The 19080-nt window shown below is 39.1% G+C and overlaps 2 protein-coding genes across 3 annotated transcripts; one reads left to right on the top strand and one right to left on the bottom strand.

Annotated features, from left to right (window-relative positions):
- Positions 1 to 719: 719 nt before the first annotated feature.
- On the bottom strand, positions 720 to 9051 carry pkmyt1 (protein kinase, membrane associated tyrosine/threonine 1). Its single transcript, XM_066664675.1, has 8 exons — positions 8840 to 9051; positions 7035 to 7433; positions 6267 to 6504; positions 5188 to 5494; positions 4745 to 4851; positions 3939 to 4111; positions 3206 to 3435; positions 720 to 1458 (listed from the first exon to the last, which is right to left on the bottom strand). The coding sequence occupies exons 2-8, from the start codon at positions 7377 to 7379 to the stop codon at positions 1110 to 1112; spliced, it is 1749 nt and encodes a 582-aa protein (XP_066520772.1). The 5' UTR covers positions 7380 to 7433; positions 8840 to 9051; the 3' UTR covers positions 720 to 1109.
- Positions 9052 to 9925: 874 nt separating this feature from the next.
- LOC136691833 (elongin-B-like) lies at positions 9926 to 17475 on the top strand. Of its 2 annotated transcripts, none has more exons than XM_066664676.1 (4): positions 9926 to 10073; positions 11479 to 11613; positions 13337 to 13445; positions 14851 to 17474. In XM_066664676.1, the coding sequence occupies exons 1-4, from the start codon at positions 10071 to 10073 to the stop codon at positions 14961 to 14963; spliced, it is 360 nt and encodes a 119-aa protein (XP_066520773.1). In that variant the 5' UTR covers positions 9926 to 10070; the 3' UTR covers positions 14964 to 17474. The 2 variants fall into 2 exon arrangements, with proteins under 2 accessions (XP_066520773.1, XP_066520774.1); XM_066664677.1 differs by lacking the exon at positions 9926 to 10073 and adding an exon at positions 10738 to 10756 and having other exon boundaries at positions 14851 to 17475.
- Positions 17476 to 19080: the final 1605 nt, after the last annotated feature.

The following is a 19080-nucleotide window of genomic DNA, read 5'->3' as shown; positions in this document are numbered from 1 at the left end:
GCTTCTTCCTCAAACATATTGTTCCACTTTAAAAGGATTTGGAACTTCTGAATGAGAGCAAAAGAAAAATCCAGCCTGTGTACCTTACCCATCCCTCACCAGTGTGCAAAATGGTTTTTACAGATAGTCTTGTACAACAGTAACTAGTGAATACCAATGCTTCCTTTTGTGTTGAGTACATTTTAGTTAAACAAAATATATCCAACTGTCTCCGTTTTGACAGTACCCCATTCATACGTTTTATTTATTTATTTTCTTTAAAGCCACCGGTAGTATTTTTACCTTAAAATTAATTATAAAATTGTGATGCTTGACTGACCTGCAGTAAAAATGCCTGTCATTGCAATTCTGGGCTCAGCACTGCAGAAACAGCACTATATAACATTTGGAGGGCAGGAAATCACCATTTTGTGAAACTGTTCCCTGCTCATCTGTATCTCATCTTCATACACTGTTAGTGAAGTTAACTTATTAGAACTCTCCTTTCCATCTTAAAAGGTGCAGCGTGCAGTATCTTTATGATACCTGCCTACCTATGATACCTGAAATGGGTGAATTGCAACAAAAAACTTTTTTTCAAGATTCATTTTTGGGGTGTGTCTGTACAGAAATTCTATCTGTATAATTAACAGGTTTTGTAAGATCTGCATAATGTTCACACACATTATTGCTACTGTCCTGATTATGACTTAAATACAGTACAGCAGAGATGAGCCTAAATTTGATTTATGTTCATTAGACAAATGGTACATTCAGAAACAATACATTCAAGCTCATATGGGTGTTGTTTCAATAAAAAAGAAAAAAATCTAAACAGTAACAATGTTCTGTCATTACAACGTATAATACACAGCACAGTAGTATTGTTCATTTGCAATAGCTTTAAAAATAAAACCTCACAAAAAATCATCTCAAAATGTACACATTCAAAAACCTCACAACACTGAACCAACGGTATACTAAAAAAATCACAACACAAATTGTTCTGAATATTTAAGGCAACTAAATACAACACTTTTCACTGTTTTCCATCTTCCATTTCTGAAAACATTCTGAAGTCACCAATACTTTCTTTATAAAGTTACAAGCACTCTACGAGTCTTTCCCCTTCAGGGCTCACCCTCTAAAGTGGTCTCATCAAAGAGGCTGAGTAGGTTTTTTGGCTCAAAGCCGGACTTGTTCTCATTCTCTTCCCAGCTGCGGCATAAGCGGATGGAGGCCGGAGAGTCTGAGGTGCGCTGGGGATCCACGGATTGATCACTTCGAGCTGGAGATCCTAACCGGATTGGGCTAAGACTAGGCGAGCCAGCAAGCTTGTGTCTGGAGCTGCTGGAGTGGATACTGGAGGGTGTGTGTGTGAGGTTGTGGGTTGGAGTGTGTGTGAGAGTGCTGGCAGTGTGTGCGCTAGAGTTTGGCAGTGGGGTGGAGGTGCTTCCAACAGATAACCTGGACTGCATTCTGGATGGATGACAAACAGAATATCAAATGAGAACATAATAACAGTAATGAAAATACAATCAGAAACTCTACATGTACTAACCCCATTTTCAAAAAGATGGGATGCTATGAAAAATATTAAAAAAACAAAACGCAATGATGCGCAAGTCATTAAAACTATTTTGAAATTGATGACAGCAAAGACAAAGGAGCATGTTTAGCATCACATCTTCATTTAACACTCTTCTCAAACTGTTAGGGTTTTGTGTTTCATAATGCACCAGTTGTTTTCAGTATGTGACAGGTCTGGACTAGGTTAGCCCCCAGACTCTTTTAGTAAGGAGCCATGCTGCTGTAATCGTTGCAGATTGTGGATTGGTCTTGTCTTAATAAAATATGTAAGGCCTACTCAGAAAATTAAAAAAGCATTATAAATTTTCACCACTCTGTCCCAACTCAAAAAAGAAAAAAAAAAAAAAAAAAAAATTCTCAGTTTTAACATTTGCAATGTTGTCTTTGTACCGTTTTCAATTAAATACAAGGTTTAAATGATTTGAACATCACATTGTTCTTATTTTATTTTTTTACATTTTACAAATCATCCCAATCTTTCAAGAAATGTAGTTTATAGGTCAAGAAAATAGGTGCTGAATATCAATATTATTATATATAACCATCTACTATTTTTTACTTTTTTTGAAAGAGCAGCGTTCTTTGTCATAAAAAAAGCTACACTGGTTAGCTATAACATCATGACCACATAACTCTGTTGGCTGAATGTTTCTGGTTGGTGGTTGGTTACTCCAGCAGTAACACTGAGGTGTTTAAAAACTCCAACAGCACTGCTGCGTCTAATCCACTCGTACCAGCGCAACACACACTAACACACCACTACCATGTCAGTGCCATTGCAGTGCTAAATATTATACACCGGTCAAACAAAACCTGTCCTGTGGTGGTCCTGATCATTGAATAATAGGGTCTAAGAGGACAAAGTATGCAGAGTAACAGACTGACTACAGTCTGTAATTTTATAACTACAAAATGCTCCTGTATGTTCAGTGGAGCTGAGTATGGACATTTTTGCTCATAAATATTTGAACTGAACTTTGGGCAGTGGAAAATGGCATCAAGCAATAACACAAGGATGTGAGAAAACACAAGAGGTGATCTCTGGCATGATGTATGTAAAATGCTCATCTGTAGTACAATAAGGCATTCAATCATTCATTCATTATCTGTAAGCACTTATCCAGTTCAGGGTCGCGGTTGGTCCAGAGCCTCCCGGGAATCATTGGGTGCAAGGCAGGAATACACCCTGGAGTGGGCGCCAGTCCTTCAGAGGGCAACACTCACACACACACACACACACACACACACACACATACACACACACATTCACTCACACCTACGGACACTTTTGAGTCGCCAATCACCTACCAACATGTTTTTTTTTGTTTTTGTTTTTTTTTGTGGGAGGAAACCGGAGCACCCAGAGGAAACCCACATGGACACGGGGAGAACACACCAACTCCTCACAGACAGTCACCCGGAATGGGAATCGAACCCACAACCTCCAGGTTCCTGGAGCTGTGTGACTGCAACACTACCTGCTGCACCACCGTGCACCGTATTCTTTTAACACAATGTAATGAAACTGTTCCTTCTTACTTGAGACATAATTATATTAATATATAAATGTAACAGAATGCTGCTCTATCATTCTCCAGAACCAAAATACGAAAGTCTAAGGCTTTGGATGTTGTACCTATGTGAGAAGGTAGGAGAGTGTTGATGGATGTCTGTGTTTGGCAGAAACACAAATTCATCTGTAGGGGTGTCAGACTCTGAGAGCATTGCACTGTGCTGCAAAGCGCTAACGTCACCCTCTTTCTCCCAGCTCTCTCTGGGGGGTGTGCAGGGCGCTGGTGGAGGACAGCGGGGAACAAAGGGCAGATTGAGGGAGGACAAGAAACTCCAGCCTGCAGACAAGATCAACTAAGAGGGAAAGAAATGCAAATATTAGGCATGTTTCCATTTGGCTGGAAATACACCTGAGCAAGCAGAGCAGACTAAAGCCCCAGAAATATCTGAAGTTCCTAATCTAGAGTAAGTTTGTTTTCTGTGGTCTCCTGAAATAAATCTTTCTGCACCACAAATCACTGACCGGTCAAATGTTATATTCAGGCCATTTTTATAAACTTGTGGTAGCTAATGTTACTGAATACTGCCTTAGAAAACAAGAACAACTAGTGATTAAAGTGCATAAGCGGACCCACTCGGATGCGTGATTAAAATTCTAAATGAAATCATCAACCAAAAATTCACATTGCATTTGTTTTTTATGCTTCATTATACAGTGTTAATTTTGTAGGTGTACATAGACCTGGTCCAGGAAAAACGCTTATTTATTATTCAGGTGGAATCTATAATTCTTCAGTTTGTGTAAAAGGATTCAGGATCTCCTCTTGGCAAGACCAGAGTGTCTGATGAGTATTTACCTGAGTAAGTGTGAGTATGGACAGCCAGCTCTCGGAGAGCCACAGTGAAACCTGCCGTCTCCACCTATGTTTACGAACTGAGGGCAGAGCCAATAGCTGCTGAACTGTAGCTCTGTCTCTGGGCTCTGGAGCTAGCATCAGCTTCAAAACTTCTTGCAGCTCTGGAGACAAGGCTAAAACAGACAAACACAGGGGTAAAGATACACTTGCATTCAACCAAACCAAAGTAAGCCCCCACACAATGCCTGCTGTACCGCCATCCTCTGGGGATCATGGCCATTGAAAAACAGGGTGAAAACAGGCTAACAAATTATGCAGTGCAACAGATGGACAATAATCCATCATTGTAGAACTGCAAAATGCACCTGATAGTGACGGTGAATGTAGAAACAAGGACGTAGTTTTAATGTTTTTGCTGATCAATATATATATATACAGTTCTGTTGGGATTCTGTTATTATTTATCTTCTGTATCTGTAAATGAAAAAAAAAAAAAAAAACAATTTGGCTCGGACAGAGAAACTCAAAGCTATTCACAGAACTTCTGCAGAAGCACCTAGGGCTGTGTGAGTTTTGCTGTTGTGCTGTTCTCCAGAATCATATACAGCACCTTTAAATAAGAACTCTTGCTTTTGGTTCGCTAAGGAAGCATTTATACGAATAAACCATTATTCTTACCATCTACAATGAAATTTTATGGATGAGGTAATATGTGAATTAAGCTCACAATCCATCCGTTTGCTCAGGGAAATTAATGCATATTTGTTAAAGTATACCACTTTAAGAAAAGGACACTTCATACTTACAGTTTATGAATTCTGAAGGCAGGCAACCCTTCCTGAGCTGCTGCCAGCCATCTCCTCCTTTAGGCACTTCAATATTACAGGACAACTCCAGGATGGACACACCCAGACTACAAGTGAGAAAAGACAACACAAAGAAAGGGACACATCTGTTTATGTGCCACTTGTGTGGTATCTGCAGTAAAAGAAATGTACTGTAATTCTGGTCATCTTCAAGTTTTCTAGTATTTCCAAAACTATTTTTTTTCACTTTGTGTTTAAAAGAATAAAAACATAATATTAATAGGTCTAACAAACTCTCATCATCCAGTCCCTTGGTGACGAGAGTTTGTTAGACCTATATATAAGGCTACAGAGCATCATAGTTAAAACTTAGTTATTATTTTGTTTCGTAGTAAGTGTTGCATCAATCTTAAATTAAATAGATTAGAAGTGATTTCACTCACCTGAAGACGTCTGCAGCTGTTCCATATTCTCCCCTCAACAGCTCAGGAGCCATGTATCGTGGGTCTCCCTCTTGTGCATCAACTTTCTCTTTTCTCTCTCTCTCTACACCGTGTTCCCCTTCTAAGCCTCCATCCTCACGCTCCCTGGGCAGCTCCAGCAGGAGACCAAAGTCGCCCAGCTTGAGTCGTCCAGAGGGAGTGAGGAAAACATTGGCGGGTTTGAGGTCCAGATGAGCAAAGCCCTGAGAGTGCAGGTGATTAAGAGCTGACAGCAAATCACAAAGGTAATCCCACGCACATGTCTCATCTGCAAGAATAAAACCAATGCAGGGGTTTAAATTATTATCCCCACTTTGAATATGAACACCACTGTCAGATAATTATATGAAATAACTAGGGTTGTGAAAACCTATAATAATGAACTGTAACCAGTAGAGGGTAGAGTACTATGTATTTAACTCTTATTAACTATGTATTTAAAAAGTTTTAAAACATGATATTTTAGACTTTTTACTTAAATGGCAAGTGCACCTACCAAAATTTCATAATTTAAATACACTACATGTTCCTTACAAAAGGCTATTATTTGCAAGTTAAAGCCCTATGTATCTCCAGGAGTGAGCTATTAACTGTTTGACATAATCCAGTATTTCAACACAACACTTAATAAGGTTCCTTAAAGGCATCTTTGTACAATACGATCAAAGACTCTCAAAACATTTCAGTGGATGTTTCTTGGAAGAAACATGGAGCGTTACATGGTGCTCTTATTTACCTGTGGCCTTTATGTTTGTTTTGGTTCATTTAACCTCAACTTTTATATAAATATTTCCCATTTCCCTGTCATTTTGGATAGAACATTATTTGAAATAAATATAAACATCATTAAAAACATGTATAAGTAGGGCAGCACAGTGGCGCATCAGGTAGTGTCGCAGTCACACAGCTCCAGGAACCTGGAGGTTGTGGGTTCAAAATAAAGGAGCAAACATCACTGACAATGTGTAAATCAGATTAGTCACTGAGTTATCATGACGTTAAAACACGATGCTGTGAAGCTTCTGTGTCCTGCAGCTGACCTAGGTTTGAAGGCTGGTCCTCAGAGTGGAACAGGAGGCTGGTGCAGCAGAGCTCAGTCTGGATGTAGAGATGTCCTCCTTCTTCCCAAGCAGCACTGAAGCCCAGGATGTGTGGGTGTGGATGGAGACGCTCATGATTTTGAGCCTCTTTGATGCTCCGGGAGCGTTCAACTTCTCCACGGAAACGCTGCACTGAACGCTTTACAGCATACAGATGCCCGTCCAACAGACTCTTCACCTGAGAAACAGATTAGATTAGAACTGCTGGGAGTGATTTACACTTTACAGCAGCTGTGGGGTACAAATCACACAGCAGTGCTGCTGGAGTTTTTAAACTGGTCACTCTATTAGTCACACCCTCCCTGTGGGTCCGTCTTGTACATGCAAAGTCATAGACAGTTGCTCATCTGATGCTGAAGAGTTTGTTAGTCATGCTCCAGTCATTCGTCAGTGGTCACTTGATGCTTTCCAACTCGTTGCTGTAAATACTTCCTACAATCACAGACATCTACTTTCAATGTGGAAATGCATTAACACATCCTGTACAAGGGGATCCTTTGCAGTTTCTATGCATTTGCAAAGAATGTGCTAAAGCTTTTGCCCAGGCCATATTTCCTATTTTATTTTCTCCCCAATATGGTTAACTCACCAATTACAAGCTTTACATTAACTGCATCCTATAAAAATATTCCCAGGTTTTCTGTAGAGGATGTGCACTTATTGATGAAGCATGTTCACATTTTTACACAACTATACCACTGAGCTGACCTTATAGACCTCTCCAAAGGAGCCTCTGCCAATGAGGCCGAGGTTGATGAAGCACTGGCTGAAGAAGGACTGTGGGCGCTGTGGATCATACAGAGAGTTCAGCCGTGGGTCCTGGGTCAGGGTGGAGGAGAGAGGGGTCCAGGGCGAGCGACGCTGAGGAAACACACGACTCAGAGGTGGGCAGCCTTTAGAGGGAGGCCGCGGGGGAAGGGACCGAGAGACAGGCCGCTGAGGAGAGAGAGAACCAGAAGAAGTAGAGGAGAAGGGGAGACGGCGCTTTTTCAGAGAGAATGACTGCTGGGCGTGGGAGAAATGCACAGGCACTGGCAGAGGAGTGCTGACCATCTCGGCTCTCAGGAAAAACGGACACGGCTCTCCTCACTCAATCACGGGCAAGACCTAAAGAAAAATATCAACAAAGCTACATTCAAGATCTAGTAAGTCTGGATCATATAGTGGAAAACCAAGTTCGCCTTGCTTCTTACAAGTTTGACCCAATACATTATATGATTAAAAAAATAAAAAAAAAACACTGGCACTTCATCCATGGATGTTCCTGCATGTCCTAGGGATCAAACCTGGTCCTCTAACCATTAGGCCACGCCTACTGATGGTGGATGCTAGGTACAGGATTACAAACACCGCTCCATGTCATCCCAGATACACAGGACGAAACCTCATCCCTTATGTAGTTCCACTACTCCACAGGCCAGTGATGGGGGACTTTTACCTCTCTAGCAGACACTTGGCACTAAACAGGGGGACCTTAAACTCATATGCTGCTTCTCATGAACCTCCCATTTCAATTTATACCATTAATTTATCACCATCAATATCTGGTGTCCTATCCAGGTTGTGTACCCGCCTTCCATATAGACTCCGGAATCAGGATGAAGTGGTTACAGAAGATGAAAGCAGGCAGTATAGATGGCAGGAAGGAAAAGAAGAAAGGAATATCTAATCCAGCATTCCCAGCCTTCTCGTGATTACTTATAAGTGGTCTTCAGAGGGAATGGGCCTTTAAAACACAAGGCAATGGAATAAATCACAGCAAAAGTGTTAACAGAGTTGAAAGAGAGGATGACATGAATTGGTCAGTAATTCTCGGCTTCAGTTTCACCACAGACAGGTCTGCAGCCACATAGTTTCATTTTATGTGTGGTCGCATATTTTATTAACCTGCTTCACGAATAACTAGTTCAGAACATACGGGTAAAGAATATTAATTTGCCACGAATAAACTTAGCAGTATTACAAATGTTAAAACAGCCCTAAATTATAAATGTGGATCATAACCTAAGATATTTTATAATGATATGGGTGTAAAGAAATATTTGAAGGAATGCATTCAGTTCCAATAATCTACAATAAACATTTGTTGTATTTCTAGAAGGTGTAAAACATTTACTGACTCCCAATGGCTGTCAAACCCTGCCCTAATATTACACGTTTAACCCTCCTATATTCCCCTCAACCTGACCAGAAGACAGTTCTGTGCTTAGTTAATATGTAAAAAAAAAAAGCTCTGTACAAACAGTGTCGCCTACAGTAGGTCGTTTACTTCATGAAAACCAGTATTTTTCAGTGTTCAATGACTACTCTATCATTAACGTTCACCCATCCAGTCTGACAGTCCTCACTACATTAGCTAACACTGTAAATAACAACTCAGATAACCACACTGACACCTCACACCTCACACACAGTCTGTCTACACCGACACACGGTCTTTTTAACGAACTTCTACTCGAGTTTCTATGTTAAACAGCGACTATTTTTCTGTTTCATCAACATTTTACCCTTACCGTCTTTTCCTGCTGTTTGAAAACTCCTCGCCCCGCGCCAAAACAGAGCATGACGTAATGAAGACACGTCAGTTACGCACAAATCGTAGCCTGCGCCTCCTCGCGGGTATTCTGAGAAGTCAACGTGGATGGTGTAATAAGCAGAAGAAACGTAGATTTCGCAGAATACCTGCTCCAAACGCTCTGAGAAATGTTACAGACACAGGCTGTATTCGGAACGGCGTACTACTATAATACATATAGCATACTACTATTAACCAAATTCAGTACGCGAATAATATATAGTATGCAATTCCGAATACAGGCAAGGTCATGGGCAAAATCCCTGGGGATATTCCGCAAAGCAGGATTTCTTAGTTAGGCAGCTAACGTAAGCCCAAAGTGGAGCCTGTCCAATAGGAACAGAGCTGTGGTTGATGCCTATTGGCCAATCCTCAACTTTGGGCTTAAGTTAGCTGCCTGACTAAGAAATCCTGCTTTGTGGAATATCCCCAGGTCAAGTGACAATTCCTGCGTATTTTCTTATGATATATATGCCAACCATTTATTTTTTTCCCCATACAACTGTTAAATTAGAACATTAATACCTTTAAGAACATATAAAAATACCTTTTTAAAATATGTAATGCCTTATAAGTGGTTTAAATAACTGTACATAGTCATTTTCATTCAGTATGAGTGGATTAGCATGGTCCTCAAATGCAAGTATAAACTTTTCTTAAGCGCTTTATAAATGTTTTATTAATCCATTTATGGGGAAAAAAACTGGGCAAAGTTTCATTTGATTTTGAAAACCCTAGTGTGGATCCATGCAATTAGTCATTGCCTCTGTTTCCAAAACTTGCCTGCAGTTCAAGCGCTCCCCCAACACACACACACACACACACACACAAAAGCTGATGGGATTAAGTTGTTGATCTGTGATGTAAGAAACGCCAGCTGCCTGAATCTGCCAGTTTGAGGCTGTCTTTAAACACAATTTCAAAACTGAGATGTTAAACAATGGCTTTGACTACTTATTTAACTCAAAATACATTTCAGCACATAGACAACACCACACGGATATGTTAACACAGGGTACAAACTCGATTTTCACTTTGCATAATATCGATGGCGTTTCCCTTTAACGGATATTGCGTAAATGACTTTGTTTGTGCGTAAGTTACGATAAGGGTATACGTACAGTGTGAGGATCAGTGGGTGGAGAGTCGGAGCAACGTAAACTTCAGCTATGGTGAGTAATGAGAATCACCGAAAACCGGAGAAATAACTGCGTTAATTAAAAGGGAATTGGCCCAGAGCCGTCTCCCGTGGTCCGCTAACTCCAGGGGCACGTCTCTGTTAAACCCCACTATCGGACATTTGGATATTTACAGAGAAATGGAGCAGTTTGATCATTTACTGAGAAACATTAGCCTAGCCTAGCCTCTGATTAGCCTCAGCCGTGTGTTTGGTGTCAGTGGTTAACAGCGCCCTGAAGACCCCTAGTGCAAAAGACAGTTTTGTTATAAAATACTCGTATTATTAAGAGTTAAAGCGATTTAGATCATTAATAATAATAATAATAACCTTACTAGTTCTCATTTATAAGCGGTTTCACGATATAAAATTTTTTCCTTTAAAAACACACAGTTCTGAGGGTAGTTTTAACTTCGACACCACTTTTCAAATAATAAGAGGATTATTGATTATATAAGTATTTGTATTCTGAGCCTCTCTTGTTGATTGAAAGGCACACATTTTATTTATTTATTTGGAAACCTTGTTTCCAGGAAATTAAAAAAATACAATTGAAACAATAATCTGTGACTTATTAGCGCTAACTCTCTTGAACGATTGCAACTTAACTGAAAAAGTTGCATAGAAAAGATTTCCAAGGAATAGATTTATTTTCACTGAACAACTTGAATATATTTTGTAAGTTGAAAAAAATATATATTCTAAGCTAAAACCCTTGTTTACAGCTTTGTAACATCCCTTTTCCTACACCGATAGATTTCTTCCAGTATTTCCCTAATTTGTTCATAATGCTATATCTGAGAGATGGTGAAAGACCTACATTTGTAATCTTACATTGAAAAAATGTGGAATTATTTTTTTTACATTTCTCCCATGAAGTTTTCAAACCTTGAAGAGCCATGACTCATCTTTGCTTACAAAAATGTTTAGCTTATTTTCCCTCCTGTCTCCATTAATATTATATGCTAATAATATTACATTTTAAATGGTTAAAGGTATCGTTTTTGCTTCGAGATTATGCCTGAGGGCCTTTGGTTTTTAAATAAAATCATTGTTTATAACATTTCCCTTACATGTGGTCCATTTATGTTTGGACCATGTCAGTACCCTTAGTTTAAAGGAACAAGCTGCACTGTGTGTGACTGTTCTACTGCTTCCATCATATCAGTTTTCCTTATCAAGTACATTACAGGGTTTTTGTGGATATTACAGACCTTGAACTGTAAAATGACCTCGGGGGTGTTTATTTAAAAAACCAAAAAGGAATAATATAAAAAGTAAACATAGTTTGATGTGTTTTACCGCTTTTTCACAGTAACTTTCCTGGATGAAATTCCAAAGAGATGTAACACTTTCAGAGCATGTTCTGATTTCTCTTATGTTGCTTGCTCTCTCCCCAGGATGTGTTTTTAATGATTAGGCGTCACAAGACGACGATCTTCACTGATGCCAAAGAGTCCACCACTGTTTATGAATTGAAGAGGATTGTGGAGGGAATCCTGAAGAAGTCACCAGAAGATCAGAGGCTTTACAAGGTGTGTGATGGTGCAAGGAAGGTGACCTAAAACGCTTTAGTAGTTTGATAGCTACTGTTGTGTGGTTGGATTAGTTGCATGACTAAGATTTAGTACAGTTAATATTATCATAATTCTTTTTTTTTTTTACTGAACACTTTTTTTCCTTCTATTAACTACAGTATTAGAGCAGTTTAAAACAGATTAGTGCACATCATATTTACATCATCTTGCGGTCTCGTGTAATGTGAGTGTGGGCTGAAAAGGCACAATGCTACTTCTGATATATAAGGAGTGTTTGTAAGCATCACTCTACAGAAGTTTTGTTTTACTTCGGTAGTTACTGCTTGATGTATAAATAGTGGGTTAATGGGGTAGGGTCATTGGTTGATGGGTGAACAGGCTAATCATGTGCACTCTGTAATTATAAAAACACACACTCAGACCACCAACCGGTCAGTAAAAAGATCTGAATGATAATCTTATCCAGATTAATGAGCAATTACTAATAAATTAATGAGAATATATAATGTTCATTAATCTGGGTGTTGCTTTATTTACAGCCGTGGCAGTAGAAAACAAGTGCGGTAAAATAATTTAATAGAGCAATAGATTTATTGAACTGTGCCAGTCAAATTGATAGCTTACTCTGCATGGCCAGTTCACTAGAGAGAGTCAAAAGGACCTGAGAGTGTGGAGAGAATGGCTTACCTCAAAAAAAGAAGTTGTTTGTTGCGGAAAACTGAATGTTTAAAGATCAGCGGACAGAGCAGAGTATGTTCTTTTTTCCTGCGGCCAGTTTTAAAGAGTGTGTCTTACAATTTCCAAAAACTGGACATTAATCAAAAGCATTAATGTGAAGTGCCAGTAAGAGATAAAGCACAAATATTAAGATGTGGGCCTTGGCTGGGAGGAAATTTTAACAACTGCCCTCAACTGAATTTAAGTGAATACCTCTGGTGTAGTGTTAGGAGGGGTCAGCTAACGGAGGGTTATGGGTTCAGAACCCAGCACTGGCTGAGGAGACAAATGTGTAGTTTGATATGCATGACAAGCTGGTTAGAGGAAACAGTTCTTTTATAATTTATTATAACATTGCAGTGTAGATTTTAAGCTTTTTTTATATATATATATATTCGCTGAGTAAATGGCGGGGTGGCACGTTGGTGCAGCAGATAGTTCTGCAGTCACACAGCTCCAGGGACCTGGAGGTTGTGGGTTCGATTCCTGCTCTGGGTGACTGTCTGTGAGGCGTGTGGTGTGTTCTCCCTGTGTCTGCGTGGGTTTCCTCCCACAGTCCAAAATCACACATTGGTAGGTGGATTGGTGACTCAAAAGTGTCTGTAGGTGTGAATGTGCGAGTGTGTGTGTGTTGCCCTGTGAAGGACTGGCGCCCCCTCCAGGGTGTATTCCCACCTTTCACCCAATGATTCCAGGTAGGCTCAGGACTCACCGTGACCCTGAACAGATAATGAATGAATGAATGAATGAATGCCATAACAAGAAAGGAGGGAGTGGTGGCCAAATTTGGTAAATTTGGATTTATTAGCCTGTTAATTAAGGTATTAAATTCTCACATGAGTTACTGTCTGTTAACAGCACTAATAATAATAATGCATGTAAATGCAAAAGACGCAGTCTATCGGTTCAATCATTGCAGAAAGCTGTTGTGCAGGTACAGAAGCTTTGAAGCTTGGCCTCATTAAAATCCCTCTGTGTGTGTTTGTGTGCTTGTGTGTTTCAGGATGAACAGCTGCTAGAAGATAGTAAAACACTGGGGGACTGTGGCTTCACCAACCAAACAGCCAGACCACAGGCTCCAGCTACAATAGGATTAGCCTTCCGCAAGAGTGGTATGTCTCAGAATCACCTGCTTTAATTCTTTCTTACTTCATCATGTCCCAATGTGTAAAAATGTGGCAAAAACTTTCAATATGTTGTACAGTTTGCAAATTCCCTAATATTTATATATATATCATTTTGATTCATTCAACCAGCTGTACTTCAGCATCAACACCCTAAAGTATTTGGACTCACACGTTGATGCATTCTTGTTTAAATACAGCTTTTAAATTGCTCTCTTGATAAACACAAAGTTATTTCCAGTTGCTTTCACAGTGACTTTGTTATCACTGAGGTGGTTCAAATATGCAATATCACTTACTAGTCATTGGAGGTCTTCTTACGCAGACTACACAAAACAGTACTTGCAGAAAACAAGGGAACAAAAGCAACAGCAAAGTAGAAGGCTCTAGTTCCCTTCAGAGCGATGTGTAACAGCAGTGAATAAGAGAGCAGTTGGAATGTGAGGCCTCTGAAAATGATGAAATTGGAAACTACCTTAATGTTATTTTTGTAATTAGGCTTATGTTAACTACTCACAGGAGGAAATTGTTGTTATTTAACTACTTAAACTAGTAAAACACTGTTTTGAAGTGTTTTTTGTTCACTTATACTGTTAAAATTGGGTTATAAAATAAAAAAGTAAGCTATACGTTTCAGCTAACCCTCAGTCCCTGCAACATAAGAGTGTAGATGTTTCTGCTTTAAATGTTCAGCATTATACATAGGATTTTAAAGTTATTGTGTTGCGGAGTTGCTGAGTAACCAGTAGTTTGCAACTCAGGAACTGCACACTATGAACTGTAATTTGAACTGTTGATATCCCAACGCAGTATGGTCAGACTGAAGTTTACTACACTCTTCATGAATGCAGGGCATCTGACAATATATCAATAGCAAGTGGAGACTCATATATGACCCTATAGAGTTTAAAGAGTTGATGATTACTATTGTCACATTTTCATTGGGGTTTCATTGTGGGAAAGACTGAAGATTTATTTGGCCATATTTGTTACTATGCCTTCAAGACTGATGTGTGTAATTTAGCTCAGTGCTGTACTGGATAGTGTTTCATACTACAAAGCACCCCAGGCTTAAACACGCCTTATAACTTCAGGAGATGGGGAAAAAAAAACATCTATATGTAAATTTAAATAAAATTTCTATATTTAAATGTGTTATCATATCAATGATAAATTCAAAACAGGTGTTTTTTTTACTGATTTAAATAATGTATGCTTTAAGTTGTAATTCTTAAACAGAAAGAAAGCTATAATTGGCCAGTCAAACAATTAAAAAATCAGAATTGGTCAATAAAATTGCAACAATCAGTGGACTCTAAACTCAACCTTGCTTTCATAGATGTATTTTTTTTTATTTAAATTATTTGTGCTAAATCTCTGTTTTCATTTGTAGATGACGCATTTGAGCCCCTGCACGTGGAGCCATTCTCCAACCCACCAGAGCTTCCTGACGTGATGAAGCCTCAGGACTCGGGAAGCACAGCAAACGAGCAGTCTGTCCAGTAAAAGCGAGGAAAATGAGAAGGAGGACCGAGCGCTCTGTTATGAGGAAGGGTCCAATTCACCCGGACTGAGTACTTAAAGGGATTTAGGGGTTTTAATAAACCAAATGGGGCATATTGTCACCCGCAGCCGAACTGAACTGAATCTACCACTCCTCAGAGTGTTCACACAAACCTACGCAAAGAAATCCAATGTAATGTTCTAGGTCATGTAATTTACTCATTCAGGACTGATGCTCATTTCAGTCTCACTGACTTCCAACACACTGGCTCCATCGACTGACCTAATTTCTTTAAGCCAAACAACACTGGGCTTCTTTATGTAAAAGGCTGCTTACACCATTTGTGTCGGTAGTTTACTTTCAAAGAAAATAAGAAGAAAAGGAAGCGAAAAAGCAGTCAACCTTCACACTTTGTTTGGATGATTTTACTTTAATTGGGTCTGAGCAATCTCCCCATTGTGGATATGCTCAGGCACATGTGAGACTTTTACATTTTAATTCGCACTGAAAATGTATGTTTGAGTCTTTTGTGTGTGTGTGTGTGGGTGTAAATTGTTCACTTTGAATTTGCCCACTTCCCATCTCTCAGCCCTCCTCTAAATTGATCAATAGTGCATTATCTAATTTATCTTCTTTTTTGTGATTTAAGCATTTAGGAAACAACCCTTTTAGACAGTTATATTAAATCATAATTTTACACAGTTGAAGCACATTTTTCTCTTTTGTTTGTGGTGGTATTTGTAGTGAGTGCACTTCAAAATCTTACAAACAAACTTCAGACAGATGTTGTTCCACTAAACTGCTTGTGGTTCCGTTTCTAGCCATGTTCTCTGTAGGCTTAATTACGTCTTAAAAAGATACCACACAGGTACCGTTACTAGCCAAAATATTTATTTAATGCTAATTTCAAATCACAAATTGCAGGGTTCAAAAATTAATAAGCTGTGTCCAGATGATTGCCTGATCCAGGATGTCCTATAGACATTGTTGTTTATCACCTTTCACAAGCAAATGCTGCTTGTGTTACCTGACATCCATGTGATGTTGCCATTTAGAGTCTGGGCATTACCTAAAGGCCCCAACTCGCATTGCTCAGATCTTCACCACTGACCATATAAAGCTGTTCTCTTGCATCCTAATACACCAGACACTGACGTGCTGCTTTGATGAGCAATGTTTTTGTGTTGTCTGGAAGTGGTTTTAATTTTGGGGATTTTTATTTTTCAGTAATGACAGTGAAGACTTGGCATTCTTGGACACTTCAGTCAGCATTCAATCAAAAGAAGTGCTGGTCTTTTTGAAGCAAATTGAAATTGATTTTAAAGTGGACACATTATACCCCCTTTTCCACAAATGAACACCCAGGGGTTCCCAAGGGTTTTATTGAAATCTCTGTACATACTTTAGTCAAAATACCACAAGATTTAATCACCCCAGCACCTGTTTCGAGCAGCCAGTTTGACCACCTGTTCCTTTAAACAAGAACAAGCCATTGCTCGCCTCACCCTTAAGCACGCAGCAACGAGAAGTGAGGTGCAGAATTCTAGATTTTTGATCAGAGAAATCCCAAATGATATGTTCTCCCCATATCCTTCAGCTCTTGAAGCAGATGACCATGGAATCAGTTCAGTCATGCAGAAAAACCTTAGGACAGACCAAGGCCATTTTCTTAGTCATGGCAAAGACAGCTGAATACACCAGCATGACCTCAGAGGCTTCACCACATGATGCAAGTGCCAGTAAGCCTCAGGAAGAGAAAGGCTAAAAATACATCAGAGCATTCTGGCACTCAAATCTGCTGAACAAATAATCCCATCACCAAAATACATTTCCAACACTGTGACTTTACAGAAGAAAGAAAGAAATTGAAAGTTACCTCACTGTCTAAACAATTAATGCCCCGTTCATTGATAACATGGGTTCAGAAATGGAACGAACTCTGAAGGATAACAGCAGAAACCAAAGTTAAAGAGAAATTTTGTCAAACTTTGGGCATTTCTAATTAAGGTAACCACAATATTGAGAGAAGTCTGATGTTGAATGCTCTGTCCTAAAGAGAGTTAGAATTGTTCACAGTGGTGGTGATGGGAACCAGACATCTGAGAAGTGTACTGCCCCTAATAAATATGCAGATTTTTTTAAGTGATTAGTAGGTTTTGGACTAAAACTTTTTAAATATGTTAATGGCTGAGCTATATTTGATTGACTACAATTTTACTGTCATCAACATCCTGTATAATAAATCAGGTTCCATTGTGATTGTGGAATGTAAATAAAATGCTGTATTTGTGTTGTAGACATGATGCCTGTGTCCTATCACCACCACTGTAAAGAAATCTGAGTTTATGAATCTCTACATCAATCTCTCAAACCTGTCCCAGAGTGCCATCACTCCAAGAACAGTTTCTCTGCTCCACAGCCCAATGCCAGCTCCTAGAGTCGTGTGCAGCCTGTCCTGTTTAAATTCATGTCTTTCTATGGAAATTATACAAACTGTTCACAATTAAAGTGTGTTTCCACAACACTGTGCTTTCTTAAAGCAGCTGTATTCACTAATTGTAAGAAATGATTTCAGGATGTGAAAACGGACTTGCTTCTTTATTGAAAGTCATGTTCTATTTAAGTTCTCCTTTAAAACACTTTAGACAAGAGTATCAATTCAAGGGGCATTGGACAGAAGTCACTTGTCCACGACTTAGTCATTTCACGTTGACCTATTACAGTTTCTAAGAGACAACCATGAATTTGAGCAGCATATTTAGACAGAGGCATTTTGCTGCATTTATTCAGTTATACAGCTCAGGGTTGCAGTGGGGGCCGAGCCCACCCGGAATCATGGAGTGCACCCAGTGCATCACAGGGCATCACACACTCACATATGTGGACACTTATCTACCTACCAACCCGTGTGTTTGTACTGAAGCAGGAAACAACAGCACCTGGAGGAAACCCATGCATATACAGTGAGAACACACCCAACTCCTCACAGACAGTGACCCGAAACGGTTGTAAAAACACAACCACAGATTACGGAGAAAAATGTATTACTATTTCAATTTGGAATTTTTAATATTGAATGCATATTATTGTAGTATGTTCTGACTTTACAAATATATGCTCAAGATAGATTATTCCATTAAACATTCATTTAGCAGAATTACACAATTTTTACCACTCTTGTCAAAGTGTTGCTGGCATCAAATCTTGTCAAAATGTACATATATTTTCCTATATGATTGACTTGTATATCATTGCATTCTTTTTTCATTACGATTTTGCACAGCATCTTAAACTTTTTGAACATGGGATTGGTAAAATACATGTAAGTGGATAAAAGTGAATAAAAAGTTAATCAGACACCTCAGAAAAATGTTAGCATTAACATTAATAGCATGTTTGCAGTGATTTCTCTAGGTTCATTGCAGATGTAGAGAAGCTATTCTGCCACTTTCTCCACTTTATTCCCGCCTTCTCTACTCTCTATCTCTCATGTTTATACTGACGAGGCCAAATATGGGCTAGGAATGTGAAGGGTGACGTCATCCAGCGGGGAACCGAGGGGAGTGGTAGATGCACTTGGGCCCCGCCCTCTGCCGTTATGACAGCAGACTGAAACCCCGCCCCTCAGCTCACTTAATCCGCCAGTTTCGCTTGAAGAGCAGCTGTTTGGCCGTACCCACTCTATTACGTCACAAACACCCGTCAGGTTTGAATCAGTTTAACTGACCCCATCTTATCATTAATCTTCCTGGCTGCTTTTCTTCACTCACAGACCCCAACTGGAGTTTAATGTTTCTATCAAATATCAGAAACTTCACTCTTAGATGCATGGTTCTTTAAGAATGAACACTCAGTGAGTTTATTAAAGAAATAAATGAAAGGGAAAAACAACAACATATATTGACTCACTTTTTGCTTTCTTTCTTTTTTTTTCTATTTTTAAATATATTCAGCCCACATGTTTTGAAGTTCTTATGTTACTAATTATGTAGTAAAATTATGCATACTTTAACTTTGAACTGTTGAACTATGTAGGACTAATGTCACACTAATTTATGATATAGTATAATATTTATATATTTTAAGATTAGTTGTATAAGGATTATTTGTGGATCCTAA

This window comes from Hoplias malabaricus, chromosome 3, assembly GCF_029633855.1.
Source record: "Hoplias malabaricus isolate fHopMal1 chromosome 3, fHopMal1.hap1, whole genome shotgun sequence".
Classification (NCBI taxonomy): Eukaryota; Metazoa; Chordata; class Actinopteri; order Characiformes; family Erythrinidae; genus Hoplias; species Hoplias malabaricus.
This window is presented reverse-complemented; position numbering and strand designations above follow the sequence as displayed.

Coding starts and splice junctions, on each gene's coding strand:
- LOC136691833 (XM_066664676.1), top strand. Junction 11,614..13,336: donor AAGATCAGAGGCTTTACAAG/GTGTGTGATGGT, acceptor TGTGTGTTTCAG/GATGAACAGCTGCTAGAAGA. Junction 13,446..14,850: donor ATTAGCCTTCCGCAAGAGTG/GTATGTCTCAGA, acceptor TTTCATTTGTAG/ATGACGCATTTGAGCCCCTG.
- pkmyt1 (XM_066664675.1), bottom strand. CDS start 7,379: ATGGTCAGCACTCCTCTGCCAGTGCCTGTGCATTTCTCCCACGCCCAG. Junction 6,505..7,034: donor CCTTTGGAGAGGTCTATAAG/GTCAGCTCAGTG, acceptor TCTGTTTCTCAG/GTGAAGAGTCTGTTGGACGG. Junction 1,459..3,205: donor TCTCCTACCTTCTCACATAG/GTACAACATCCA, acceptor TCATCCATCCAG/AATGCAGTCCAGGTTATCTG.